The following is a 27,972-nucleotide window of genomic DNA, read 5'->3' as shown; positions in this document are numbered from 1 at the left end:
ACATATTGAATGAATGTGCTGGTATATGTTGATGTGTACTCGTGGATCTGTCTGTATAACTGCGTGATATAGAGCCGTTGGTGGTGTTGTATGTAAATTAATGTTTTAATGTAATTGGTGTGTTTTAGATTTAATGTTTACCTGCCCAATGACTGCAGATGGAAAGGAGCTGATAAATCTGGCCTAAATCATCGCTTCTCATTTTGAGATAAATGTTTTTGTGCATTGTCCTCGTTTAATAAAGAGAAGAAGCAAAATATACACAACAGGAGCGCAGTCAGTTTATCTGTGTGTGTTTTCTGCTTTGGAATATCCTCTGCCTGTGAATGGAACTATAGAAATAGCTGTTTCACGCACCGTGTTATTGGGTGGTCCCTGACAGTTCTGTTTTTTCCCACGGTGCCTGAATGTAGCAGAGCGCCGAGTGACGGAGCAGCGGCAGAGCGGATCTGCCCGCATCGTCTCACACCGTCTCGGGACAGAAAGGTGTGGAAATCTCGGTCACTTAGGCAGCCCACAGAACACACTCGGAGACGGCATTGTGTTCGTAATGCTGTCACACCTTGAAAATGTCAGTATACCTGCCTCGCTCGGTGCCCTTTAGCACCAGGGGAGCGTTAAGTTGCATGAATTGCCTCGTTAGCTAGAACGGCGTTAGCTTAGCCGCGCTCTAGTGTTTATCTATTGTGGTGGTTAGCATCGGCTAGCCGAGCTCTCAAGTTAAATGAGCTAATGTTAGCTTGCCGGTTAGCTTCTCGTGTGATTTTTTAAAAAACGTAGCAGCCCGAGCTCGTCCTGCTGATGTGTGGATGTGAGCTGCGGGTGTGTGGATGTGTTGTGGGGGGTGGCGCTGGGTCCAATACTGAAGTTTAACATTGGCTGTTCGCTCCTGAATGTGTTGCTCCTCTTCTGTCGCTTGACAGCTCCGTGTCAGCGGAGATATGGAGACGCCGGGGAGGATCGCAGCCACACCGGACGCCCTGGACTTCACCGTGGACAACGTAGAGAAGGTGAGGGTTGTGCTCCGTGTCAGCAGGAAACAATGAAGCTTCATGTTCGAAATATGACGCACGTCTGCAGAAATAAAGCACGAGAGCTTTGCTTTTGCAGCCACGTTATGTATTTACTGTTTTAATTTGGAGAGATAACGTGTCCGTAGTTGCACACAGGCATTCAGCTCATCTGTCCTTGTAATATTTATTCTCTCATCTTTAATTCTTTACTAGTGTTCCGAATGATCGAGCAGATTAGAGCAAAATATCCAATGCCAATGCTTTGCCATGTGTGTCATTGTGAGATGTTTGTCTGGGTCTTGTTTTTCTGCGTTGAATCGTGTGTGTTTGTGTGTAATTGTCTGTGTGCGCTTGCGTGTGCGTGTGTGCACAGTGCTGGTTGTGGCTGTCAGGTTGCTGCTGGGCGGCCACTGACTCGGACGAGAGCATATGGGTGTGGGGAGACAATGGGGAGGATGCAAGGAGAGAGAGAGAGAGAGAGAGAGAGGAGCGAGAGAGAGAGAGAGGGAGAAAGGTGCTCCTGTGGAGGAGCAGAGTTGATGTGATGAGATAGATTGGGTGGGGGGAGGGATGGGTGGGACAGGGTCGATGTCTGTCACAGAGCCAGTAAAGAAAGAGGAGGAGGTGAGGGAGGAGGAAGGTGATGCGACAGATATGATTAGAGGCAGGTTTGAGGGAGAAAGGCACATTCCTGCAGGGGAAATGTCTTGGCTTGATTACCTGGTTTCTGGTTTAATAATAAAAGGGAGGGAATGACAAACAGCGAGTGAGGTCCTGTCTCCCTTTGGACGGAATCTATTTTCAATCGCTCATGTTCATTTTTACAGATGGAAAGAATGACTTCTAAAATAATTTTGTGTGGCTCAAGGGAAAACAAGTAACATTTCCTCAAAATTTGATCACATTAAAGTTGGAGAAAACACTTGTATTGTGTGCAAGCTTAAATAAATGTAAAATTAATAGAACTGACAGTTTCATAAATCATTTGTTATGATGTATTAAGGTATTTCTCCATGAAATCCAACCTCATGAATGTGCACAGAATATTCAATAAATCAGTCAAATTTTTTGTAATGCGTCTCAGCTACAATGGAAGTGAAACATTGCTTTCCAGAATACCCCAAGGGAACAAAAACAGAGCCTGATATTCATCAAAAAAATGACCTGAGCCACATGTCAGATATGCATTCAGTGATTTATTTAATAATATGAAACAGGAAATGCTTGGAGTTGTGGTTAAATGGTAGTGTAGTGGCTAGTGGGATTGGTTTTTCAGAACTATATTTAAAAAAAAAAAAAATGTATGCACATTATCTGTGATGTCATTGTAGCCTACTTTAAGACACTGAACTTTTGACTTTAAAACTGATCCACCCTTTGTCTTTCATGAATACAGGAAAACAGTACGCCAGTTAGTCATGTCCTAGTAGGGTCTATTAAATCTAAGGTGCATTTTCCAATCAGCATTCATGCTACAGCACTATCAGTAATCTCATTAACTGCTAGAAAACGACAAAGAGCTTCTGAAGTATCACTTCCCACAAAGGCTGTGAGCACTTTTGTAATTACACCACACTTGCATTTCAAAACTGATGAGATATTGTTCTTCTAAGACGCTGCTATATTTAGAAAGCATATTCAGGCTGTTTGGGTGAGATAAATCTTCTTCTAGATAATTTGGCTGGGATGACATATGTGTATTGGGTTATGGAATCAGCATGATGCTGTTCATTCAGTGGAACAAGAGGGAGAAAAAAGATTTCTGCAGAATCAGTGTGTGGATCATCACAGTAGTTTCAGCATCAGATCATCAGCTCGATGCCGTTTTAGAAGAATCTGTGACGTTGTTTTCTCCCTCGCCAAACAGTCACAGCAGCAACAGACAGGTCATTTCTGAGGACGTCAATAGAATGAGGAATTGTGCTTCTTATAAGATGATGAGAGCAACTGCTTTTGCTGAAAGTCCAGTGGTGCAAAATTTGCACTTTTTTTGTGCAGTGGGCTGTAGTGGAGATGATGGTTCCAGGAACAGTATTTGTATGTGTCCATGTGTCCAATAGAAAGAGCTTTGTTCAGTCGTGGGTCTGCGGAACAAAGATCCACATTGTCAATAACTTGATGTGTATAATGAATGGGTTTGTATACTGCCTTAAATTTCCACTTGACTGTAATTAACGTCAGAATTGCTTTTCAGCTTGCAAGTGGCTTTTGGAGTAATTTCAGAGCTCTACAATGTGCTTGTGAAGAGTGTGCCAGTCAGGGTTTTGTCATTTTGCATTTTGTCCTCCGAGAGAAACAACGGCTGTACCACCGGAAAGAAGCACAGCACGGGCACTGTACTGGGTCAGCATCTTGCTTAAGGGCACTTGGTCAGGGACGGATCTCTGTTACCATAATTATCTGTAATCATCTGGTCAGTACATTACTCCCACAGTATCCTGCCGAGCTTGTGATGCAAACTGTCTTCAAGTGAAGTTAGGATCAGATGTATGCGACATACAAGTGCAGTGTTCTTGTGACGTGGTTTTGTGCAGATGATTCAGGCTGCCAGCAAAACATATTGCAGAACATAGCAGGGCAGAGAAATCTGACACCGAGAGATACTGCATGGTTTATTGTTTAGTTTTGCGGTGGTATGAGAGGCTACTTCAGAAGGAAAAGAGGGATCATTATAAGCATTACATCCATTTCTGTATTTGACAGTAATACATACAAGATCAAGGTGGATCACATGTCTTGTAGGTTACATGATGTATACATGCTTTTATCTTTATCCTTTTATTTATTTTAGCAGGCTTGGAGATGGTATGGCATATCCACTGATTCAGCAGCTGTGCGTGATCAGTTCTCTGAATTATATGACGGAAAAGAAAAAAGTTCAGTGCTCATAGGTTTGCATGTTGCTTTGTGGGTGAATTTGCTTTTCATGTGCTGAGATTTGATCACTGTTGGCAACATGGTATTCTTAATTTCTGTCTTGGCCGTCTGCTGTCAACAACCTCCCACGCACACCCTGACATAAACTATTCTTCTTTGTTTCCTCATTAATTATCATTCCTGCCTTTGATTCTCACAGTTATAACACAGTGTCCTGATTGGTCAGTGGTGTGATACTGCCTTCTGCAGCACAGCGCCCGCACTGCCCTTCCGTCACCACGATGACTTTGAGCGTGACACTGTTATAGACAGATGGCTCGAAAATGCAGTCAACCTATGGCAGTTAGGGGTAATTGGCTCCTGAGTTTGATCAGTGTGCAAAGACATGGCCAAAGTGTGTGTGTTTGATGATGTGGGATGAGGTAATACAAATTTGGGGAAATAGATTTCTGTGATGTTCACTAAAACATATAAAGACTGCCCCTTTGTCAAATCTGTCTGCTTCTCATCGTCGAAATCTCTACGCTGTGCACAAAAAAAATATTATTTAAGGACAATGATCGTAATGCATTGATCTGATTCATATTTGTCCTACATAGTAAAGGTATCGTAGTGTTGGACTCACACTATAGTTTTCCTCACGAGCACACAAGCATATAGCAGCTACAGTGAATCTGTTGTTATATATGAGAGCAGATGGTGAATGTGTCTCACTGAGCCATGCTTTTACACTCGCATCCCTCTTCCCTTCCTCCCTCTGTTGCAAAAAGGACGGGAGAGGAGGCTAATGACCTTTGACAGTGTCTGCCAGGAGCACGCCATCCTCAGGTGAAGCCAGGTGGTTCAGGCAGGTTGCCACCATCTGGAGATACAGTTAGCTGCCTGAGCTGAAAACAAACACTGCTGTTTCCAGAGGTGTGCATGTATCTTGCTTGTTTTAAAAGCCAATTAATAACGCACAATTACAGTTAGTGGAGATATCTACGGCATTTCTGCCTTGATTTCTAGGAGAGAGGCGGCGGTTCTTTGTGAGAGGATTAAAGCAGTGAATTGAGGAGACTGTTTTGTGTCTTGTGCTTTGATAATAAACCAGGAAAGGACAGACGCACTCAGACACGGTGCTGTTTGGGATTGGATAAGGAGGGGTCTGCGATCACACAGAGGACTGCGGTAATGAGCCGCTGCTGCTTGGAACCCTGATATCACAGCCTCGTTTACAGAAAGGGCAGAGTGGAGCTGACTAACAAAAATCCCCCTCATGTTAATGCTTTTTGATTGAAGGTGCGATAATGAGTCATGAAAAGACCTCAAATCACAACAGATTAACCCATTTAATATTTCAACTGTTTCGTCATGCAGCCCTGCCCTGTTCAGTTTTAAATACAAAACCTAAACATGGTAGAGGTTGATATTAGAGGAGCACAGAGACCTACCAGCTATGATGTTGAAGCAGCAGGTACACTGTATATACAGCACCTGATGCACTGTACCTGCACCTATAGCTCCCTTTCACACATGTACGTACAAATGCCAGCCAGCTCTCTGCTCATTAACACCCAGCCAGCCATGTTCAGAGTCGTACAGTATGTGGATATAGATAATTATACACCGTTATAGGGGGTTGGGCTGTCTGCTGGGCTCATCATCTCAATGTTGATCCCAGCATCATTGCTCGTAATATTACTCAGGTGCCTTCACTGTACTGAGCTGTAAACAAAGATAAACAGATTGGTTTAATCCACAATGTATTATGTAAATGAGAATCTAACAGTGTTAAACTGCATCATCCAGAGCAACACAAAACAAGGGATATAATGGTCAAGTATTTTGTTTTGATTGACACTGGAAAACACTTTTATCCATCTTTTGCCCATTGTCTATATTACTTATCATTTAAAGCTAGGGTTGGTAATCCTGGTAAAGCTAGCAAGAGCTGGCTATACTTTGAAAAAATCAACCAGTACATCTCACCTCCTCCCATAGGCCCTCTCGTCAAAGCTACGCCCCCAAACACATGAATGTAGGCTGCCTGACAACTGCTAGAATCTGACTTCTCTGTGACTAGCTCGCTAAATTCTGGCTATCGTCTCTACTTTAACGGTGTATGTCTCTCCGGCTGAAGTCTGTGGTCTGTGCAGAGCAAGCCTGGGCAGGGTGCACACAGGCAGGTTGCTTGTTTTATGACAGACAGGTACGCCAGCGAATCACTTCAATCGGTTGTGTCTATGACAGTCCTGCGAGGGCACCAGCTTTTTTCTTTTTCTTTATTGATGCTATGGGAACGTGAAGACGATTTCAACAAATACGAAAAAAGGTTATTCAGATACAACTCACCAAGCCTACCTGTAAGGGTTGAGGGGGGAGCTAGTGCCAATCCCAGCTGACATTGGGCGAGAGTCAGGGTACACCCTGGACAGGGCCAACATGCAGAGATAAAGAACCATTCACATCTACCGCCAATTTAGAGTCTCCAATTAACCCTAATCTGCATGTCTTTTGACTGTGGGAGGAAGCCGGAGTACCCAGAGAAAACCAATGCAGACACAAGGAGAACATGCAAACTCCACGCAGAAACCAATTGATTCTTGCTGTAAAGAAACAGTACTAACCTCTGCACCACTGTGTCACAGAGCATTTTTTCATACTATTGAATATTGCAAAAAATCCAAGAACAGGGTTGTGGATAACTCTTTATTAAATTACCTTTTTGATCATTTGCTTTGTATTTGTATACATTACTTTGGGCACACCACCTTAATTTATAATCTATACCTGACAATCACGTCTGTATTGACGTCCTCATATGCCAATTCGGTATACATCGACCAACCCTATTGTGTTTCAGGATGGCGAACAGGGAGAGAACATCAGCTGAGACTCTGATTCCAGCTTTTATTGACACTGTTTTGATTTTCTTCTCTATAGCTGCAGTTGCATCATCGTACTCTGTGACCCTTTCTTCACAGTATTATTCATCCTCCCTTATAACACAGCCTATACATCTGTAATGAGTGAATGGGGAGAAATGTAGCTTTTAGTAGAAGACTGAGATCAAGTCAGAGAGCTGATGGATGGAATGAAAGCTGATGTATCATAGGCTGGTAGGAGTCGGATAGATGGAGAGAAGGGTTGGTGGTGGAGGAATTGATGTGAGCAGGCTTCAGGGGTTAAAGACGAGAATCAGAAGCTCACCAAATGTTCCCAGTGTTGCTTGTCAGACATGTACTGTTGTTCAGTTCAGAGTTCAGGGAGCATCTGTATTAGCTGCGTTTGTGTGAGACAGAGTTTTTGCAGAGTAGCGCCTAAACCTCTCCTCTAGCACTGCCGGGATTAGAGTTGTCTGTTTAATTAATGTGCCCGTTTTCCCCTCTTTTATTTTCATTGCTTTCCCTTTTTTACCTCATCCGTTATCTCCTTTCTCTTGGCATTCCCCTTGCACTCAAGTACTCAAATTACGCACAACTCTACTTCAGAGACTGCTGTTTTCAGGTCACTGCTTTCTCCATTGTCCAGGTTTTTCGAGGTAAACTATCAACTATGTGTCTGTGTGCTCTCCTGTTTGAGAGCAAGAAAATGATTTGGTTTTCTCAAGGTACCCACTTTATTCCATCAAACAAGAGCTCAAAGGACTGTTGTGAATGCATGGAGTGTGATCGCAAACATCTCTCAAATGGCATGTTATAAAGTACAAAGTTGTTCAACCATCCACAGATTGTATGGATTCATTCTGTGCTCAGTTTTCTTCTTTTCTTTCTCCTTTCCTCTTAGGCTCTCCACCAGTTGTACTATGATCCCAATATAGAAAACAAGAATCTGGCCCAGAAATGGCTAATGCAGGCTCAGGTCTCGCCCCAGGCCTGGCAGTTTTGCTGGGCTCTGCTGAGCCCAGACAAGGTACAGTGAACGCACACCCACAGGCTTGACGCTTACTTTTACTACTTACTTTTAATAGGTACTGACAGCGGCGTGCAGGGATGCAACAATCGACAGCAGCTAAGTTTAATTAGTGACAGCTGATATGACAAACAGCCAACGAGGTTTCTTAATTTAACTGATGACAGCAGCTTTTGTAAGCAGGTCGTCTCACTCACTCTGAGCTCAGCCAGCAGTCCACCTGACATCAAGTTAGTGTCCACCTACAAGCTGCTGAATTTAGGAAACGTCTACATGTAATCCGCACATTTGCTCATAAATACATTTTATACTTTGGGCGCATCTTTTTTTGGTCGTAAATGCAAGTGAAACATCAACAGTCAAGTCCTGACACATGAACACATGAACACACTGAGAAAAAAAGCATTTTGCATCATTTGTATCTATCTTATCATCTGTCACAGGTGCCAGAGATCCAGTATTTCGGTGCTAGTGCACTCCATACCAAGATTTCCCGCTATTGGTCAGACATACCCACAGATCAGTACGAGTCTCTGAAGACCCAGCTGTTCTCCCAGATTGCCTGCTTCTCCTCTGGCTCCAAGATGGTACTCACCCGCCTGTGTGTGGCCCTGGCCTCTCTGGCACTCAACACAATGCCCGAGGCGTGGCCAGGCGCAGTTTCAGAGATGGTGCGGGTGTTTCAGGAAGAGGGGGGAGGGGTGGATGGCCGGGCACGCTGCCTGGCATTGCTGGAGCTGCTCACTGTCCTGCCTGAAGAGTTCCAGACCAGCCGCCTGCCACAGTACCGAAAGGGACAGGTATGTCTGCAGGCAGCACCACCTGTGCAGTATTTTCATGTTTTCGTTTCATATCATATTAATTATTGACCGAATTGTGTCTTGAGTACCAAGTATTGAGAATGTTGTGGAACTCCCTGAAACTGGCAGAAAATACTGAAACGTGTTTACTTGTCTACATAGTCTTGACTTATGTCCTGGTATATCAACAAACACATTTTGTGAATGTATCTAAAGGGTTTGTAGATGAGAACAGCCTGAATATCCAAAAAAGTAGTACATCTTAATGGCACCAGCATAAAAGACTTGATACCCATGTCTATAAAACATAGGATAATAACATGTGAGCATAACACTATCAGTCTAAGTCCTGCTATCATCCATCCTATAGGTTCGGGGTGCCCTGGGCCGCGAGTGGGGGTCAGTGTGTCCCTTACTGCAGCAACTGCTGCGACAAACAGACAGTCCTGGGGCAGTGAAAGCTCGCGTGCTGCGCTGCCTGTCATCCTGGGTGCTGCTGGATGTGCCCCTCAGCGAGAGCGAAGACCTGGTGCACGACTGCTTCAGTGCCCTGCCTGACCCAGAGCTCTTCGACACAGCAGTAGAGGCAATAGTCAATGCCATCTCACAGCCCGACTCGCAAAGGTGTGTACTGATGTGGAAATTGCATGAATATCATCAATAATAAAAACGCAAAATATTGTAGTACTTCCACAGTACAAATGTGTGCCAGTGTGTACTCCAATGCAAACCCAATGAAAAGGCAGAGGAAAGAAGGCACAACATTATGAAAAGCTTGTCATGGTAATGACTGAAGAAATGACATCAGAGGAGAGTAAAAAAAGAATGTATTAGCTGACAGCGGGAAACAGAGGGTGGGCACTGGGAGGCCGTCAGGGAGGGATGGAGGGAAGGAAGGAGGGATTGATACAGGGCAAGTTGACAGCCAGGGGGAGGAGAGAGGCATTTCTCGGTTGGCTGGTGTTGCCATGGTTACAGAGCTTGGGAGAGATGTCATCATGCCCTGGCTGATTCAGACGTGGCAGGCACCCATTACCCCCTCCCCTAGAGAGAGGGAGAGATAGAGGGCGGGGGTGACGGGAAGAGACAACAGCTAAAAGAGGAAGAAGGGTAGAGGAAGGTGTGAAAGTGTACAGGAATATAAGACTCCATCCTCCACACCTCTGCACTGCATCATAGATGGGGGGAGGGTCCGTATGTGTAAAGTTGCTGCTGACAAGTGAGTTTAAAGACACTGACATTATGTCGAGCGAGCAGACGGTAGGAAGGCGATTAATGGTGAGGAGAGTTACAGGGAGAACAGCCTAAGCAAGTGTTGCTGCGCTCATTTAATCGACTCTGATTCTGATTTCAGAGGTGGTTTGTACAACTGTACACTTATTTCCAATATAAATTTATTTCCTCCTGTCTCTTATTGTGTGTTACTTGAACAGATCACAGTCCTCTGTCATGTGCTTGTTTGTGAGATCTTCCCAAAAGTCTTGACTGTCTCATTAGTGGCGTCTCTTGAGGCACATGTGGCTTCTGTTTTTGTCAGAGCATTGTGTGATTCGCAGGGTTACATTTGAGAAGATAAATTGTCTTGTGTTTATGAATCTGTTAGAAGTATGGGGGTTGTTTATAAGGGGTTTCTCCTTCCTCTCTCTCTGAGTCATAGCCCACCTCTTTTCATTGTGTAGATTCTGCTTTGTTTGTTTTATGTTTTATCTATCTGCCACTGTTTCTTTGGGTTCTTCCTTTTCCCCCTTTCTCTCCTCTCACAATCAGAACTAAAGCCCCCTCCCTGTTTCTTGTTCTCTCCCTCTGTTTGAACACATTACAGTCAACTCATTTGGGGGGATGCTATTGGTCCAGCTGCATCCTGTTGCCAGGCAACCCATTTCCCCTGTCTCGAAGTGTTGCAGTAATTGTAGAGGGGATCAGGGGTGGGGGAGGAGGGATGGAGGGCATAAAGGAGGAGTCAGGATTGAGGGAGAATGTGTATAACAGCAGGACGGGGGAGCAGAAGAGGAGAGGAAGGGCAACAGTGTGTTAGAGAAGAGGAGACTGCAGCAGACCGTCTCAGAGGAACCGCCACGTCGTCTCTAATGACAGAAACGGAAGAACGCATACGAATCCAGTCGACTTTTAATCGCACACAATATACACAACAAGTCCTGTTTTCGAGCTAAGAGTGCATGACCTGCATCTGCAGAGCGCCTTGTTAAATATGAATGATCTTCTGAGTGCATTCACACTCTGCCATTCACACATACACAGTTACAGTAAGTGTAGTCTGTCCCTGCACTGCTCTCTCAGCGTCACTCGCGCAGCCAAATACAGAAGATGTAGGCCAGTAGACACACACACACACACAGGTACAGGCTTATTAGATGGAGGCCAGAACAACATACATATCACAGAAGGGTGGAGCTTTTCTCCAGAAAAGGCTGAATCAGCATTGGCAGCTGAGCATGGGACTCAACATCATAAGGCAGGACCATATATTCAGCTCCTCGCCTTATAAAAGGGCCTGAGGGAAATTGGAATAATAAATGTTTCCAGGACTGTGGTAAGAGATGCGTTTAACCCACAGCAGAGGAGGCATATTAGCTCATTGTTTCTAGCCAATCATCTTGTTTGGCTACTGTTGTTTTTAAAAGAGATTACTTTTAACAATTAAAGGATTTATCAATGGGCAGAAAGGAAATCAATAGCAAAATGGCAAACCTCTGGGTCCAGCTTGTAGATTGCATCATTTGGGGTTCAGACTTTTTAGTTCAGATAGATGTTTTTCCAATTTTTTCAACATTTAAATCATTAGTTGAAAAAGGGTTAGACAACATCAGATTCAATTCTACATTTTTCTGATTGAGTTCTGGTTTTTTTTCTCCCGAATTTTACTACTTACTTCCTTCACCTTGTTGTGTCATTGATGAATATTCATCCGCCTGGACCCACGTCCTTATTGATGTCCTCATGAAAGATGAAGCACAAGCTGCATACCACAAACCCCCTGGGACTGACACACACACACACACACACACACACACACACACACAATATGGTTTACATTCACAGTATTCACGCATACACATAATCTCCTCAGTGACATTCAGGCGCACACACACGCACGACCTTCATCTCCAAATGTCACCCCTTCACTAGACTGTCATTAAGGATGACAGGAGGATGTTATCCAATGTTGTCATTAATGTCATATGACCAGATCCGAGCTTGCGTTAAAGGCTGCGTACTCGTGCTATTGTGAGTTTGTGTGTGCGTTAGTTATTATAGACGGCTGAGACAGCAGGAAGAAGACGGAACATAAACTGACAGCGGCGCAGCTCTGAGCTGGAGCTCTGAATAGATTTTCTGGTTCCCCTGTAGATGTGTGGGTTTTTAGGGGTGGGTGTGCTGGATCAGAGGTTGGACTGACGTGGACTGAGATTTGATTTGAAATAAATATATAAATACACTTGAGTACTAGCAATAAATACATCAACCTATCTGTGAGTGGTGTGAGTCAGTTGTATATATCCATCTGGTGAGTGTCACTGGCTGTGCATTTTCATTTGTATAGCATTGTGTCTGATTTCACATCAGTTTCTTTAAATGAAGTAGAGTCTAACCTGTCACTTCTGCTGTTTTGTTTTTTTTGTCTGTATTTTTGTGTTCACGGGTTATAGATATGTGAACACTTTGCTGAAACTGGTTCCTCGAGTGCTCGCCCTCCAGGAGCAGCTCAGAGAGGCTGTTCAGAATGGAGACATGGAGACATGCCACGGAATCTGCCGGATCGCTGTCACACTAGGAGAGAACCACTCCAGGTGCGTGTGTGTGCTCGCTCGCTCGCTCAGAGCATATTTCCCTCAAGGTTAACATCCTATCTCACCATGTTAAATAAAGTGAAAAAAAAATACCAGGAGCTGCCTGTCTATGTGGATCCGCTCCAAAAATTTAATGGCCTCAAAATCCCTCCTCAAAATCTTATGGAAATTGGTTCAGTAGTTTTTGAGTAATCCTACTGAGAAACAGACAAACAGTGAGGAAAACTCACAGACAGAGGTAGTTAGTAGATATTGGGAGGAGTTCAGATTCTCTAATTCAATTATATTAAAATCAATAAATATAAAATATTATAAATAAACTACTCTCAATCAAATGGCCGCACTGCAACACTCGCTGTTCAGTGTCTTGAGTGTGTCATCTCTACATCCTCCCATGTCTCCTTTTCATGTGCTCTTGTGCGTAATGAATGACACATTGAGAGTGAGTTGTTCCTTCACCTGTGTACAACCTGCACTGTGCAGCTGTTTGACTTTCACCTTCCTCTCTCTCCAGGACTCTGTTGGAGCAGGTGGATCACTGGCAGAACTTCCTGGCTTTGGTCAACATGATCATGTTTTGTACAGGCATCCCCGGCCACTACCCAGTCAATGAGACTACCAGCTCCCTCACACTCACCTTCTGGTACACGCTACAAGTAAGACATGTTCAAATCCAATATTATGAAGTTCTCTATCTTAATATTAAAGCAATGTAATGATCATTTGATAAATATAGGGTCACTGCACTTTTTCCAACTAGCATGATTTACACACTTCTCAGAACATAAACACAAAATGAGCCTTGTTTTATGTTTTGGAATTTGAGAAAAATATAGTCACACACACACACACCCACACATATTTATTTATATATATATATATATATATATATATATATACACATATATGTATGTATGTATGTTTGTTTGTATTGCAAAAATAAAACATTAGTAAATCAGCTACACACTGCGGCTGAGACCACATTTTTTTCTACCACTCTAACACAGCACAGCTAAGAAGTGTTCATTCTCTTTTTAATTGCTCTCCGTGAACTACTGTAAAACCTTTTCATTCTCATTATAAAAATTCTTAGTGCTGTAACACAAATGAACCTTGATTCACGTCACTAACTATGCTGTATGGATCCTTGAATTTATGGGAACTGGCCCTGGAAAGTCCTTCAAATGTGGCGTACAAGAACATGCTGGAGCTCTTTACTGTATAAAATCATGAACTCTGCGTTGTACAAATGTGCTACTTACTGGGCTCTGGCCTTTGTCTGCAATTTTTCAAATAATAAAATCTGACAGCATGTCTGAGTACATTTGCTTTTATCTTCTGTGTTATACAACATAATTCAATTCTTGGTTTATGCAAACTGGTAATGTGAAGTGAGTGATATTAAGAGATCGGGTTGCTGTTTTCTAATAAATAGTGACATCACTCAAGTGTCTGGTAAATAGCCTTTAACACTGTGAAAGCCACAACAGATGCTTTTGGTTGGTAAAGTGCAAAAATTATTTTATGTTCCAGACCCAAGACTAGTTCTTCTTGTCCTTATTATTCCTTATTCCTCCTTCCACAGGATGAAATCATGTCGTTTGAGTCAGAAAAGCAGGCAGTGTATCTGCAGGTCTACAGGCCGGTGTATTTCCAGTTGGTGGATGTTCTGCTGCACAAAGCCCAGTTCCCGTCCGACCAGGAGTACGCATCTTGGTCCTCAGATGAGAAAGAGCAGTTCAGGATCTACAGGTGTGTGTGTTTTTGCGTGTCTACACTGTTGTGTGCCAGTGTGTCAGTGACGGCCTGATTGTTTCAGAAATTACTTGTTGACGGGATGATTGGTCACCAGATGAGTGTGTGTTACTGGACTGGCAGCTGAGAGGGCAGAACCTGGCTTACAAAGAGATGAACAGATATTGTTTGAAGATTATGTGCCCCTAAAATGTCTGTGTATGTCTTTCTTTTAGGGTGGATATCTCTGACACACTCATGTATGTGTATGAGATGCTCGGAGCAGAGCTGCTGAGTAACCTGTATGATAAACTAGGGAGACTGTTGACTAATGCAGAGCAGCCCACATCGTGGCAGGTGGGTGAGACACACACACACACACACACATACACACTATTATACTTACTGTATATAACCATGCATCAAGTCCACACACACAAACCAAAATACACCTCAAGAAAGTTAAAATATATATTTACAGTCCTTAAACAATTTATATAAATAAGAATTTCCCAATGTTTTTAGTTTTTTTTCAATTTCCTTTGTTAGTTTTTTTTAATTCAAATTCAACTTTTTGCAATTGCCTTTTCTCTCATATTTACCCGAACTGTGTTCTCTTCCTACAGCACACAGAAGCTTTGCTGTACGGCTTCCAGTCCATAGCAGAGACGATAGACGTGAACTACTCCGACGTTATCCCAGGCCTAATAGGACTCATCCCCAGAATCAATATCAACAACGTCCAGTTAGCAGACACAGTGATGTTCACAATAGGTAAGACAAGTACTGGTTGTATCATACCAGTCTAAATAAATTATTATTGCATTTTAAATGTGCAGAAAAGAAGCTAATTAGGATGACATGGTGGTACAGTGGGGCTGAGGCCTTTCTGTGTGGAGGTTTTCTGCAGTTGCTCCAGCTTTCTCCCACAGTTCAAAATCATGCAGCTTAGCTTGGTGTGAGTGTGAAGGGTTGTTTGTCTCCATAGCTGTTTTCAGACTCGAACTTCGGAAAATGTCTGGAAAATTGGGTTCAGATATTTTTGGGAGTTTGCCTTCCACATATGAAGATTGAGTCAGATACAACAACAGGAGAAAGTCTGGAACATTCAGGCGAGGGGTGGCTTCTGGGTAGAGCATGCAGGAGGCAGGACTTGACATATAAATGTTACTACGGAAAACAGTGTTTTTGTTGACAGCACGTCGAAGATGGTGGGAGAAGAAGCTACCCATTCAGCCGTAATGTTTATTTTTGCATTGACAACAATACTACAAGCATCATCCTGAGATATTTGTATTCTTCCAGTTTTGTCATCACCTCATCACCCACTCACCCACTTCATCACCCACTCATTTGCTGTGAATTTTTCTGACATTTTCCTGCTGTATTCTCTCCTGGCTCCCTTGGGCATCTTCCAGATATTTTACTGGGATGCTGGCAGGAATATTTCAGGAAAATGTCCAAAGGTAATGTCTGAAAACAGCTCATATCAGCCCTGTTACAGACTGCCTTCCTGCCCAGGGTGTACGCTGCCCCTCGCCAAATGTCAGCTGGGGATTGGCTTCCTGCAACCCCCAAGCATAAAGAAAAAAAGAAAAGAAAATGACAATGTTTTATTCCAGTCACGCACACACACGCACACACACGCACGGTTTCTCACTGCGTATCTGATCTGTTCTCTCACTAGGTGCTCTGGCTGAATGGTTGGCTGACCACCCGGTGATGCTCAGCAGTGTTTTGCCCTTGGTGCTACAGGCTTTAGGAAACCCTGACCTCTCTGTTTCCTCTGTGTCTACACTTAAGAAGATTTGTAGGGAATGCAAATATGACCTGCCCCCCTACGCAACCAACATAGTCGCTGTATCTCAGGTACTTGTGCCTTTTTTTTAATATGCTGTTTTTTCTATCCATTTGATCAGGTATAAAAGCGGATAACATGTTGGTCTAGAGAGCAAATTTAGAAAACATCTTCCTGACAGCACATGATGCAATTAGGGATGACAATGAACGCGTTTCCAAAGGGTAAAAAAAAGATGAATCAGGATGTGCTTGTTCAATGCTTTTTCACTGCCTTTTAATATAAATCTGTGAAAAACAAATTTTCAACACCACTGACAAGTAGCCAACTTCAAAAGTAACAAAGCATTGAATGACAATTTCGTCCGAGCGAGTCATCACTGGAAACACTTCTGTTGTCGTCTGTGCTACTTGTACGACTAGTATTTACAGCGCATGTGTTGTTAAATGGATGTTTCTTAATTTTTTTGTGGTTTATCTAAGTTCCAATTGGTTGACTCTCCTCACCACAGTAATAATACATTTTAACATTTTTTTTAAACTTTTAATGGCTCTGGTGTTGCAGACTTATGTAATCTGCCTGCTCTCCAGAAATAGCCATTACTCTTTGAAATCCCCTCAGCGAAGTTATTTTGGAGTTACTTTTCTTGGATAATTTGTGATGTCGTACTTTCAGAATAAAAGAACCATCACTCTGACTTTTTTTTCTCTAAAGGAGGTGCTTATAAAGCAGATCCACAAGGTCAGTGTTTCTCACATTCACTCTCACTCAGTTCAGAAGTGACATTTAAATAAGGAATACTGTGAAAGAATGCCATTAGTCATAAGTCCAAGTTTATGTGTGTATGATACATCCGGTTCAGTTTGAAACTTTGACTTGTGGCTGTACTGATAATAAACCTGCGATCGTCTCCTCCTGCAGACGAGTCAGTGCATGTGGCTGATGCAGGCTCTGGGCTTCCTGCTCTCCGCTCTCCCTGTGGAAGACATCCTCAGAAACCTTCACTCTCTCATCACCCCATACATTCAACAACTGGAGAAGCTAGCGGATGAGACGGTGCGTACACACAGCAATGTGTAACAGTGAAACACACACACTCATACAAATACAGAGCAAGCACAGATGGACTCTGGCCAATTGGAACACGCTTTGAGTCTGTGTGGTGTCACCGCAGTGGAACATTACTCTGTGGGACCAGATTGGATTTGACCCTACACCACGGGCTAGTGACTCACATGGGAGTAGCAAAGACACAGTTTCACTCCTTCATGGAAAAACACAAACAAACTCAGAGTTTTTAAAAATGAAAAAGTGCCTTTGCACACATAGTTACAGTAGGTAGCCGTTTTACTTGCGCATGCACACAATCATGCAAAGGACAATTGTTTACCCTGTTTAAATGTCAGGTCTAGTGGAACCTGGATGTTGTGTTTATCATGTTGGATAGTACAAATATGGAGCTGAGGTTATCTAAAAATACACTGTTTAATATCTACTGGATGTGGAAGGAAGTAGTGTTTCTCCTGATCCCTTGTTCTTCACTCAGTAAAGACCTCGGGTGGGGTGAATAGAGATGTCAGCTTAGATGAAGCTTTTCATTTCTCTATGCGTCTGTCTGTCTCTGTCCCTGTCTCACCCCTCACTCTCCACAAACACAGTCACACATTATCTAATATACCCTTCCCGTCTTTCTCCCTCTCTTATTATTTCTGTCTCTAATTTTGATGTATTGGCATTACATCAGACTAAGAAATCAGGAGCTGTGTCTGGAACCGGAAAAATAGTGGCACCTAGTGGGGGAGACCTTAAGGTTACATTACATCAGGGGTGAATGACCATAATGTCGGGCAGGGCTGATGAAAAATGCTGGTGGAGCAACTCTGACGAGGATGTCGAACACAATATGCTGTGGAGTAAACGCATCAAAGTTGTGAGGAGGTAGATTTTAGACAAGAGAGGAGAGATGTGGCTGTGAGAGGGCGTGGCAGTCTCATCTTTGTCCTCTGTCTAGTCGTTTGGCTCTGTTACATCACCATGGAGACAGAGCAATGATTAAGTATTGCTAGCGAAATCCTAATTAATGATTGTACCTGGGGGAGGTGTGTGTGTGTGTGTGTGTGTGTGTGTGTGTGTGTGTGTGTGTGTGTGTGTGTGTGTGTGAACTTGCGTGTGTGTCCATGACAGTGAGAAAACGTGTAAGAAAATGATGCAATATTGCTGTCAAGCTACTGAAATACTTACAGGCTTAGGTTTATATTATTTAACTAGGACTGACATGAATTATTATTTATCAGCCAATTATTTTGTTCATTAAATATCACTTTATTTTTTTCTAAGAATAATGATGACAAAAAAATTATTTATTACCAAAACTGTGATCATTTTCAAAAGTCTTATACTGTCCAGGAGTAAATGTTTGGTAGCATATCTAGCATGTAAGGTTTGTTGGTCCTCTTGAATATAATAGCAGGGGTTTCTTAAAGCAGACACCAATGAACTCACTGAGCCAGTTGTACAGTGGGGTTAGGTTGTGTGCTCACCAGTTGTAACATTTAATTTATCACTTTTCTTTTTTCTTTTAGCCTAATCCCTCCAATAAATTGGCAATCATTCACATACTGGGGCTGCTGTCCAACTTGTTCACTACGCTCGACATCAGCAAGCAGGATGACGAATCAGCGGACGGCTCAGCGCCACCTGTCAAAGCAGCCCCACCCCCACCTGGACCAAACCCGGTCAGTCACCACACATCACTGTCACTGGGTTGGGTGATTTAGCAAATAGACTGACTGTAAGCAATGGGCTTAATCTATGAATGAGAGATAATGGCCAATATTATTCTGAATACATCGGATGCTGCTGGTTGAAGTGGTGTGGGTGGCCAACTGGAGAGTGCGTCCTGTCACTCACCCGTATTCATTAGTAATTCTGCTTATAGGCATATATGCCTATATGGCATATGTAGGATCTTGTAGGATATTATAGGATCCCATGTGTAAAATGTCAATACCTAATGCTATTCCTTGTTAATTAGTTTGTGTTTTATCCATTTTATTTAAATTTTGATTTTGTTTGTGTGTGTCAGGTGGTGGTGGTTTTGCAGCAAGTCTTTGCTCTCATACAGACGGTCCTCAGCAAGTGGCTCAATGACTCGCAGGTTGTAGAGGTAAGTCGTCAACATTGTTAAATTTCAGCTTTTGAAGAACTTCCTGAATGATGCAGAGATGTAATGATACGATCACTCCAGTGAAGCTGATCTCATGTTGCTTCTCAGGCGGTGTGTGCCATCTTTGAGAAGTCGGTGAAGACGCTGCTCCACGACTTTGCTCCCATGGTGTCTCAGCTAAGTGAGATGCTTGGGCAGATGTACAGTACAATTCCCCAAGCCCCCGCCCTCGACCTCACACGACAGGTACACAATCATTCACACACACGAAACATCACACTTCAATATTTTGTCTGTTTATACTGTTTGGATACATGCAGATGTGCGTCAAAAGAATGGCCTGTGTATGAACTAATAAGCTACAAAGTAAATGCGGATACAGGATTCTCAATCATTTGTTTGAACAGATAAGACGAAAACAAATTAACATTTTTAAATTGGTAGTTACATTTTCTTTTGTCATAACATTCATAAAGTTTTTTTCTACCCAGTTCATAGTCATTGAACTAACTTGCTAATTGCAATTTTTATATCAGAGTCAAATAGATAATAATATTAAACTGCAAGTCTGAGACAGGCCAGGGAGATTTCTATCTCTAATGGAAATTGCCATTATAGAGCTTGTTTACTCACTGCACCAGGCTGCCATGTCAAATATCTCTGAAAAACATTTTAGCCTTGGTTCAGAAATATGAGAGAAGTCTGAATATTTACCAGCTGTAGTTAAACACAGGTTTAACCACAGCTGACGTTCTCTGTTTCCTGCTGCTGCCTGTTGTAACCTGGGTAACACGGTGAGTGACTGATTTGATGTCCTGCTGTTTCAGATGGTTCATATCTTTGCCAGCGAGACAGACCACTTCCCACCCATCAAGGCTCTGTTTGAGCTGGTTACCTCGGTAACACTCTCCATCTTCCAGCAAGGTAGGGGGTCCAGCACGGGGCGGGTGTGTGAACACTGTGAACTGTTTCTGTTCAAACCACTGGTAGAAATTTGCTTCTGATTTGATTTCTTGAGCTGCAGAATAACATCGCTGGTGTAGAAGGGAGAGAGAGACACTAATCGAATTTCTAAAAATAAAAGAAAACAAATTTGTTTCATATTCTGTGTATGTTTTTGTTACATTAACTCCCATTTACAGTTGCAATTGCTTATGTGCTGTAGACAATAAAAATAGCTCGGCCTGGAGGTAAATAACCAGGTCAGAGGTCACTGGACTCTGTCACATTTGACCTTTTAAACGTTTGCTCTCATGACTCTTTATGCAAGTGGAAACACATAGAGGTCTGTCTCAAAAGTCTCAAATGATTATTTTATCAATGCAGACTGATTATTTAAATCACTTAAGTACTTTATGTTTTGTTTTTAACTTGTACAAGTTGCAATGTTTTCTGTATTGATCAGCCTAGTCTTTGCTTATTCCATTTTTTATTTTTTTATTTGTTACATTTATATAGTTGTGAATTTGCTGTTGAGTGTTTGGGCTGCATGGAAGTAACCTTTATCCTCATGTGCGTGACCCTATAGCCAGATGAATGTTCTGATTTTCTCTCAACATATTACAGACATCATCAAGGAGATGATATAATTCAATTCACTACTATCGGCTTGTAGCACTTGTGTCAGGACTGTCTGCTTCTTCCCCTCCCGTTGTGTTGTCCCATTTTCCCTCTCTTCCTTTCCTGCTTTGAGTGATTCAGTGATGGCTGCTTCTCCTCCTGCCTCTAAACACTTTCTTTTCTGAGCAGGTGCCCTTCAGTAGACAGTATCAGTGCAGGATACAGTCACAGCACAGAGACCTCTTGCTTATTCAGTTGGCTGACGACTAGCATAGCAGGGTGTGCCAGCTCAATACAGCTGCAGCCACTGCTGTGCTGGGATTAGAGTCTGGCTCCTCATTTCGGCCCTCTGAATAAGCCCTGTATTCTCTCGAGGAGTTGTGTGTGGATGAGGTCTGGTGGGGGTATTGAGCAGGAAACCTGTTTGGAGTCTGGGAACAGCTAAAGCTGGGCGCTCACTACAGACGTTTGTTCCGTGTTATTACAAGTTTGGTGTTGGAGTACCTCCAACACCAAACTAAAGATATCGGAATAAGCCCTGTTTGAAAGTCAGGAATCTCAACTCGGACTCAGAAATGTGTTTTTAATTGTGCCTGATTTGTAATCTGTCGCATTTTTAAGTCTTGTAGTCTGTGTCCAGCATAAGGGAGGTAGTTGTATCAGAACTTACCCTGATCTTTGAGCGTGATTCATGCCGATGGCTACAGGCTCATCTTTGAAGGGGATGTTATTGACCAGTTCTGAATGAACCCTTGCTGATCACCTCTCTCCCCGAAGCACTTCAACCTGCGAGGAAACGTGTTGGTTGTCTGATCACAGTGATGCCAGCAGTGTCTCATGAGGGGGAGAGGTGAGGGGGATTCATTCAGGTTTGGTGCCTCCTTTCCTCCAAACTGTAACAGTAACAGAGGTGCCTCCTGGGTTCCCACTCCAAACCCACTTTTCTTTCTTTAGGTTTGTTCTTTTTCTCTCGTTACTTCTTTGTTTTTAGTTTTTATCTCCAGACAGACCCATGTCTATGTCTTCTGCCTGTTTTTGGTTTTTGGTTGGTCTGTTCTTCAAAGACTCTGCCAAAGCTTCATATGCCCTCCCCCCACCACCCCTTTGTTCCTTATTCACCTGTGAATTTTTTCAATGAAATATTTTTGAGTTATCTTTTGTTTCTACATGACTGTTGAATCTATTCAGTTGCTGTTTGTATATTATTCTCTTATGATTTCTTAAGTTTCATCTTTATTATATTTTAGGACCCAGGGATCATCCTGATATTGTTGATTCATTTATGCAACTCCAAGCTCAGGTGTGTTTTTGGTTTCTTATTTCATTCACTTTGGGTTTCTCTCCCTCTTTCTCTCCTTTTCTACTTTCTCCCTTTTTCTGTCCTCTCCTCCTTCTCTATATCTCTTTCTTTTGCTGGGCCCTAAGGAGTCCCATCACATAGGCCAGGCAGTGGAATGAAACGTGAGGGGCATGTTTGAAAAAGAGACATCAGTCTCTTCTCAAACGCTTTTGATTCTAACAGTCACCTCGCCACATCGAAATACATACTATCCCATAGATAATTGATAATTGTAAAACCTGATACATCCATTTCATATCGATATTTAAAGCTGTGTAGATGCATTCGTAGGTAAGAAAATCTTTTTTCTTTGTAGCTAAGAAAGACAAAGATATTTTTTGTGAGCTGGCGGTTCATTTTTTACAGCCTCTAGGTTTTTAGAAAGGTTTAATAATCCTAAAATGGCATTATAATTCTCATAACTCACACAGGACTGTGTAATCCTTCAGTTAATTAAGATATGGGTGTATTACACTGCTCTACTACATGCTGCTTCAAAATGGAGAAGTGAGACATTTGTGCACATTAACGTTCTGCCTGGAAAGTCACAATTTTAAGCTCTTAATTTTGACTTAATCTCTTTTCCTTTTTTTCTGTAAAGTCAACATCAGGGCACATTTGCTCCCGGAAAAAACATCAACACTCTCAGATGAAACATTTTAGTTGACGCAGCGCTCTTGGGAAGCTGATGTAATTGCGTCTGAGTGTTGTGGTCCCAGGTGACTGGTTAGTCTCTGAACCTGCTCGTCCTCTGAAGTCATTCCAGCCCAGAGCCAATCAAAGCCCAAATGAATTAATATTCAACTAATATTAATCAGTTCAGACAAATTGGCTGATGGCTCTTCTGTTTTATATTTTTGTCTTCATTCTTCTTCCTTTGTTTTCTATCTTTGGATAGAGCTGACCTTCATCTCTCTCCCTTTCCCTCTCTCCCTCTCTCCTCTCCTCCATCCTGAATGAGTTCATTATTATGAGATGAGTTGTATTTCTATTTATATGCACATGTTAATTACTTACACACTTCTGTTGCATATTCAATCCAGTCAGCCAAAAAAAATAAAACAAGGAAAAGTAATGTTTCAAGTAAGATTGATTTCTAGAAACAAAGCCAAAACCATCATTGCCTTTAGTTTGACTTAAGTTTCTAATGATTTCAAAGTTTGATTTTTTGCAATTTGTTTGTTATACCTGCTGAGTTCTGCATTGGAGGATCTCTGTATCAGTTTGGATATAGTTTTTTCTAAACAGACGGAGAGAGTACAATAGCCTGGTAGGCAGATCTGGTCCCAGTCCTGTGTTGCTGTCAGATCTGGCTACCAGGCTGAGCGGGTATTGTTGATAGCAGTATTTTGAAGGAGCTTATGCAGTGAATTGTGGTGAAGCAGTGCCGATTGGGTTGGATCAGACACAAACATACTCTGTTTAATGCCTTTATCTGCCTTCTAGGCCCTCAAACGGAAGCCCGATTTGTTCTTGTCTGAGAGTCTTGACGTGAAAGCAGTGTTCCACTGTGGTAAGTTTGCACTTAGCTTCACACAAACACACACAGTTTACTGTGTGTTTTGCTACAGTTGCTGTGAAATATCTGCCTGTCAGTACAAAGTACAAACTGTAAATGTTTGACAACAATCTTCAGTAGTTTATTTATGCCTCTATCTCTCTCTCCCACTTCTAGGAGTTCTGTCACTCAAATTTCCTGAAGCTCCGACAGTCAAGTCAACGTGCTTGTTCTTTGTGAGCGCGCGCACACACACAAAAACAACTGAATCCCTTGCAAACATGAATGTTAATCAAGCCATCACTGTAGATGTAAAGAGTAATTTTCTTTTTGTCTCTGCGTTAGACTGAACTGTTACCTCGCTGCTCGGATGTGCCTCCATTGGCCAGGTTGGTGCAGGAGGATGGCAAGCTGTTGGTACAGGCCGTGTTGGAGGTGAGGAGCACCACATTACACACGGACACATCACACCATAGAACTGTTTCATCATTGTTTCAACAGCAAGCCACTGCAGTTTGCTGTGGTATCACACTCCAAACTTTTCTCCCTCTCTCTTTGTAATTAAGTCCCTAATGCAAAAAGCCTCCTCTGCTCTCTCTCCAGGGCATCGGGGGCGGGGCGTCTCGGAGTTTGATGGACCAGTTTGCAGAAGTGCTATTCTCCCTGAACAAGCACTGCTTCTCTCTGCTCGCTGTGTGGTTGAAGGAGGCACTGCAGCCGCCAGGGTTCCCGTCGTCACGGGTCACAGTGGACCAGAAAAACCACTTCTCACAGCAGATACTCAGGTACAGTACCGGACATTTGTTGCAACAGCTTTTTTGGTGAATGACCCCTTTCCGACCTGGTACTATCATCCGTTCTGAGTGATCCAGTCACAAGTAGTCAGCTCTAAATAAATGTGTGAACGTACCCAAATGTGTCCTCAACATGTCTTGAGATCACTTGGAGGTGGTCATGGGACACATGTGGCGACATACTTTTTATTGTGTGAGAGCGGGAAGTGAGATCCAATCACAAGTGGTCACAGGAGAAACATTCAGGATGCATTTTAATGCCACACGAATTTAGAGCTGAGCACTTGTGATCAGATCTCTCAGGATGAGTGGTAATACCAGGTCTGAACAGGGCCAATGAGTCTGTCCAGTCGACTAAACCAAATTATTATTTCACATATACTATATAATTGTTTGTATTTTTTTTTTTTCTTTGCCATCCTCCATCATGCAGAGAACGAGTGAACAAGAGGCGGATAAAGGAAATGGTGAAAGAGTTCACACTACTGTGCAGAGGGCTCCATGGTACAGAGTACGCCGCTGAATACTGAAACTCTACCCTTGGACTCTCACCTAACCGTGACCTCTGCCCTCAGTGCAAACCAGCTGGATGCCACAACTACACAGTTCACACCAAACCCTGTCAGTGAAGATACCATGAAGTGATTGTAAAGATTACCCTAACCCCCGCCGCAGGACAAGACACGAAACCTTCCCTGCACACACCTGCCGTCGGATTAATGGACAAAACATGAAATCCCCGGTGGCTTTAGGGAGGCTGTCCTCTCTGCTCTGGTTTTCTGTTTCTGTTCTCAGATTGATCGCTTCCCCTCTCTCCTCATTTAAAGGCCTTTTCTTTGGCAGAGCTTCGAGCAGCACACCCAGCATGCTGCCTCACGCCGCCTCCTCTCTCTGTCTTGTTCTGCCCTTATAGATTTTCCTGTGGTTCCTAGGTTGTTTCCTGGTGATTAGCATCCATATGAAATGGTAGTGGTATCGTACGTAGCTACTTGACATTATTTTTCAAAGTAAATCAAATTAAGTATATAAATGTATATGTACACATATAGAAAGATGGCGGTCGTCGGTCCTGCTGCTGCTGCTGCTAAAGGGAGGCGAGAAGAATCAATGTCAGGAGTGGATTCTGCAGGAAAAATCACATGAATACAGAAATATTTACTCCCACTCATGCCCCCAGGAGAATTTATTGCCAAATTATCATAAGATGTTTTATGAATTTGTCCTTTTTTGGTTATATATTGCTTTTAGGGGCGGCTGAGTGGAGACAGAAAGCTGAAGAACATAAAACTTGGACTAAAAACAGTCTGCCCTCTCTTGCCCAGCCCTCCGTGTGTAGGGCTGTACCTCATGCAGTCCCGCTCAGTCATACTGCAGTCTCCTCGGATCGTAGAGAGTGATATTTATGCAGTGGTTCCTTTAGGGAAAGCAGGACTGTGAAGGCTGGAGGCGAGAAGGCATGATAGTAGCTGGCAGCTAGAAAGAGGCACAGGATGGAAACTGGGAGGAGATATTTGGAGGGATTATTAATCCTGACCTTGGGCGGCTTAGTCACTGTAATCGTGCAAAAATATTAATCAAGTTGTGAATATTAACAGTAATTGCTGAACACTTCTTTGTATTTGAGTGTATGCGTGTGTTCATACCTGTATGAGAGGCTGTGTGTGCACAGATGTAACTTTTTTCCACTTGTTCAGTGCACTTATATTGGACCTACAGTACACATCCATGACTTCCTCCTATCTTTTAAACAAAGAGCCCATTCATTTCCTCATTTCTTCACTTCTTCACACCATACTCATTCAGACTCCTCTTAAAGGCTGACCAGGTACGTCCAATATTTCACCTCGTCGGCAAATCACACCCATCCATTAAAGCTCCTTATCATGTGGATACTCAGTGACCAGACTCAACCATCTATTTGTTATTGACACCAACTCTTAACAAAACGCTCGTGAACAAGATACCCAAAAATCCTTTCATTCATTCACCTGGCTCACTGCCCTGGAGAGGACCGAGAAGGATTAGGGTTCCGTAACAAGATCTCTGAGAAAGTTATTCAGCGTTTTCCAACAAGATTTAGTACGGGCCGTGTGCTCAGCCAATTTGCTAGAGACATTATAGATGAAGTGATGTGACCGCTGTAAACAAAAAAACAGCCTAGTGAATCAGCAGGATCAGTGGACATCTAAAAACACACAGCATCAAAATGTACTTTGTGGTCTCTGATAAAACTTTATCTCAGTCTAATCCTTCTGTCTTATCCGAGGTGCCTGCAGACATGTAGCATGTATGTGTTTTGTGGGGCGGGGGTAATTCGGGGTTCAGGGGACAAACGTGCTCAGCGTGTGATACGCTGCACAAAGATGTGACGTAAACTAAGACTGGAGGCAAGAGTCAGCTCTGGAGAGTGAGCTGGTCTGCCTCCGAGTCTGATCTGAACTGTGAGGGACGGGACGTTCAGCTCTGATCCTCTGTCTGTATCGTGAGAAATATAAACAAATGTTTGTCACGGTTTAAAGGAAGAGTGGTACGTGGAAGAGGAGGGTGGTATGAAATGTACATTGTTTTTTTTTTGTACCTTGGCTTTAATTTATTAAATATATCTAAGACTGCACATCCTGACTCTTCTCTGTGTGTGTGAGTGGTTTCACTCTGTAATTTGAGTATTTCCATCATGCACTCCCTGTCACGGTTAAATGGTAAATGGTCTGTATTTATATAACACTTTTCTTGTCTTGATGACCACGCCAAGCGTTAAAGTTTAGCCATCTACATACACATTCACAGCACTTTATCACACAGCTGTCAAGGGGCAACGTGGGGTTCGGTTTCTTGCCGATGGACACTTCAGCACGCAGAAGTCGGAGATCAAACCACCTACCCTCTCATTAGTGGACAACCCACTCTACCTCCTGAGCCACAGCTGTCTACAGCACCACAGTCAACATGATAACCAGTGTCGAAGTAACACAATTTCACAAAACCAACCAACAACAGAGCAATACCTAACCTAATCAAACAGTACACATCATTAAACAATAGCAATAACAAACAAGGACATCGCAAACATAATTTACATTGACGGACTGTAAACTGCTAGATTATTATGGGATGTCATATTAAGTGGCAGTAGTATTTTGCCGAAGTGGGCCCTGTTGCACCTTATTGACCTGAAAATGAGTCCTGGTGGCTTTACGGTAAAGTGCAGTTCGGAGAGTGAGTGATGTCATGTTCTACTGATTTGGCGATTCGAGTGACTGTATATTCTGTTAAATACAAGAATAGTACAGGCTATGTCTTATGTCTACATACATCAAACATATGCTTAGGTAAATTTATGGAGTAAATGTATTTCATTACTCATTACTACTACTGAAGAAATGTATAATTATTTGGATTATCCTCCCTCTTTTTAAATATGTTTAGTGGGTCAAACAACATAGACTTCACTACTTTTTTCAACATGAAACTTCACAGTAAATCAGCAGTAAACTTTACAAACGTCTACAAAAAAAATTACCATTTTATTTTTCAATTTGAAGATTTTGGTGTTGTATCATAGTCTTCAACACAAGTTCCGGAATAAAGTCATGGTAAACAAATACGAAACTTTGTATTATTCCTCCCATGTTTTTGGGACCTTACCATTCTTGTTTAAAGAAAACAACAATTCGTACAAGTTAGATGAAA

The 27,972-nt window shown here is 42.6% G+C and overlaps 1 protein-coding gene across 3 annotated transcripts; it reads left to right on the top strand.

Moving 5' to 3' along the window:
• Positions 1-398: 398 nt before the first annotated feature.
• On the top strand, positions 399-26,896 carry LOC118120877 (importin-13). 3 transcript variants are annotated; one of them, XM_035176300.2, is made up of 23 exons: positions 399-486; positions 924-1,010; positions 7,659-7,784; positions 8,228-8,584; positions 8,955-9,208; positions 12,253-12,393; positions 12,908-13,049; positions 13,979-14,145; positions 14,364-14,484; positions 14,754-14,901; positions 15,815-15,996; positions 16,640-16,666; positions 16,847-16,981; positions 18,508-18,660; positions 19,011-19,091; positions 19,200-19,337; positions 19,919-20,015; positions 21,899-21,951; positions 23,437-23,503; positions 23,666-23,724; positions 23,834-23,923; positions 24,092-24,273; positions 24,716-26,896. In XM_035176300.2, exons 2-23 carry the CDS (start codon positions 942-944, stop codon positions 24,810-24,812), a joined length of 2,886 nt encoding a protein of 961 aa, XP_035032191.2. In that variant the 5' UTR covers positions 399-486; positions 924-941; the 3' UTR covers positions 24,813-26,896. The 3 variants fall into 3 exon arrangements, with proteins under 3 accessions (XP_035032191.2, XP_035032189.2, XP_035032190.2); XM_035176298.2 differs by having other exon boundaries at positions 409-571; XM_035176299.2 differs by lacking the exon at positions 399-486 and adding an exon at positions 4,661-4,718 and having other exon boundaries at positions 927-1,010.
• Positions 26,897-27,972: the final 1,076 nt, after the last annotated feature.

This window comes from Hippoglossus stenolepis, chromosome 14 (assembly GCF_022539355.2).
Source record: "Hippoglossus stenolepis isolate QCI-W04-F060 chromosome 14, HSTE1.2, whole genome shotgun sequence".
Lineage (NCBI taxonomy): Eukaryota > Metazoa > Chordata > Actinopteri > Pleuronectiformes > Pleuronectidae > Hippoglossus > Hippoglossus stenolepis.
The sequence above is the reverse complement of the archived record's forward strand: the minus strand, read 5'-3'. Positions and strand labels throughout refer to the sequence as shown.

Excerpts from the sequence above, each read along its gene's own strand:
- LOC118120877 (XM_035176298.2), top strand. The coding sequence starts at position 551 with ATGCTGTCACACCTTGAAAAT. Across the intron at positions 572-923 it reads TGCTGTCACACCTTGAAAAT|CTCCGTGTCAGCGGAGATAT; the intron begins GTCAGTATACCT and ends GTCGCTTGACAG. Across the intron at positions 16,982-18,507 it reads AGAAGCTAGCGGATGAGACG|CCTAATCCCTCCAATAAATT; the intron begins GTGCGTACACAC and ends TTTTTCTTTTAG.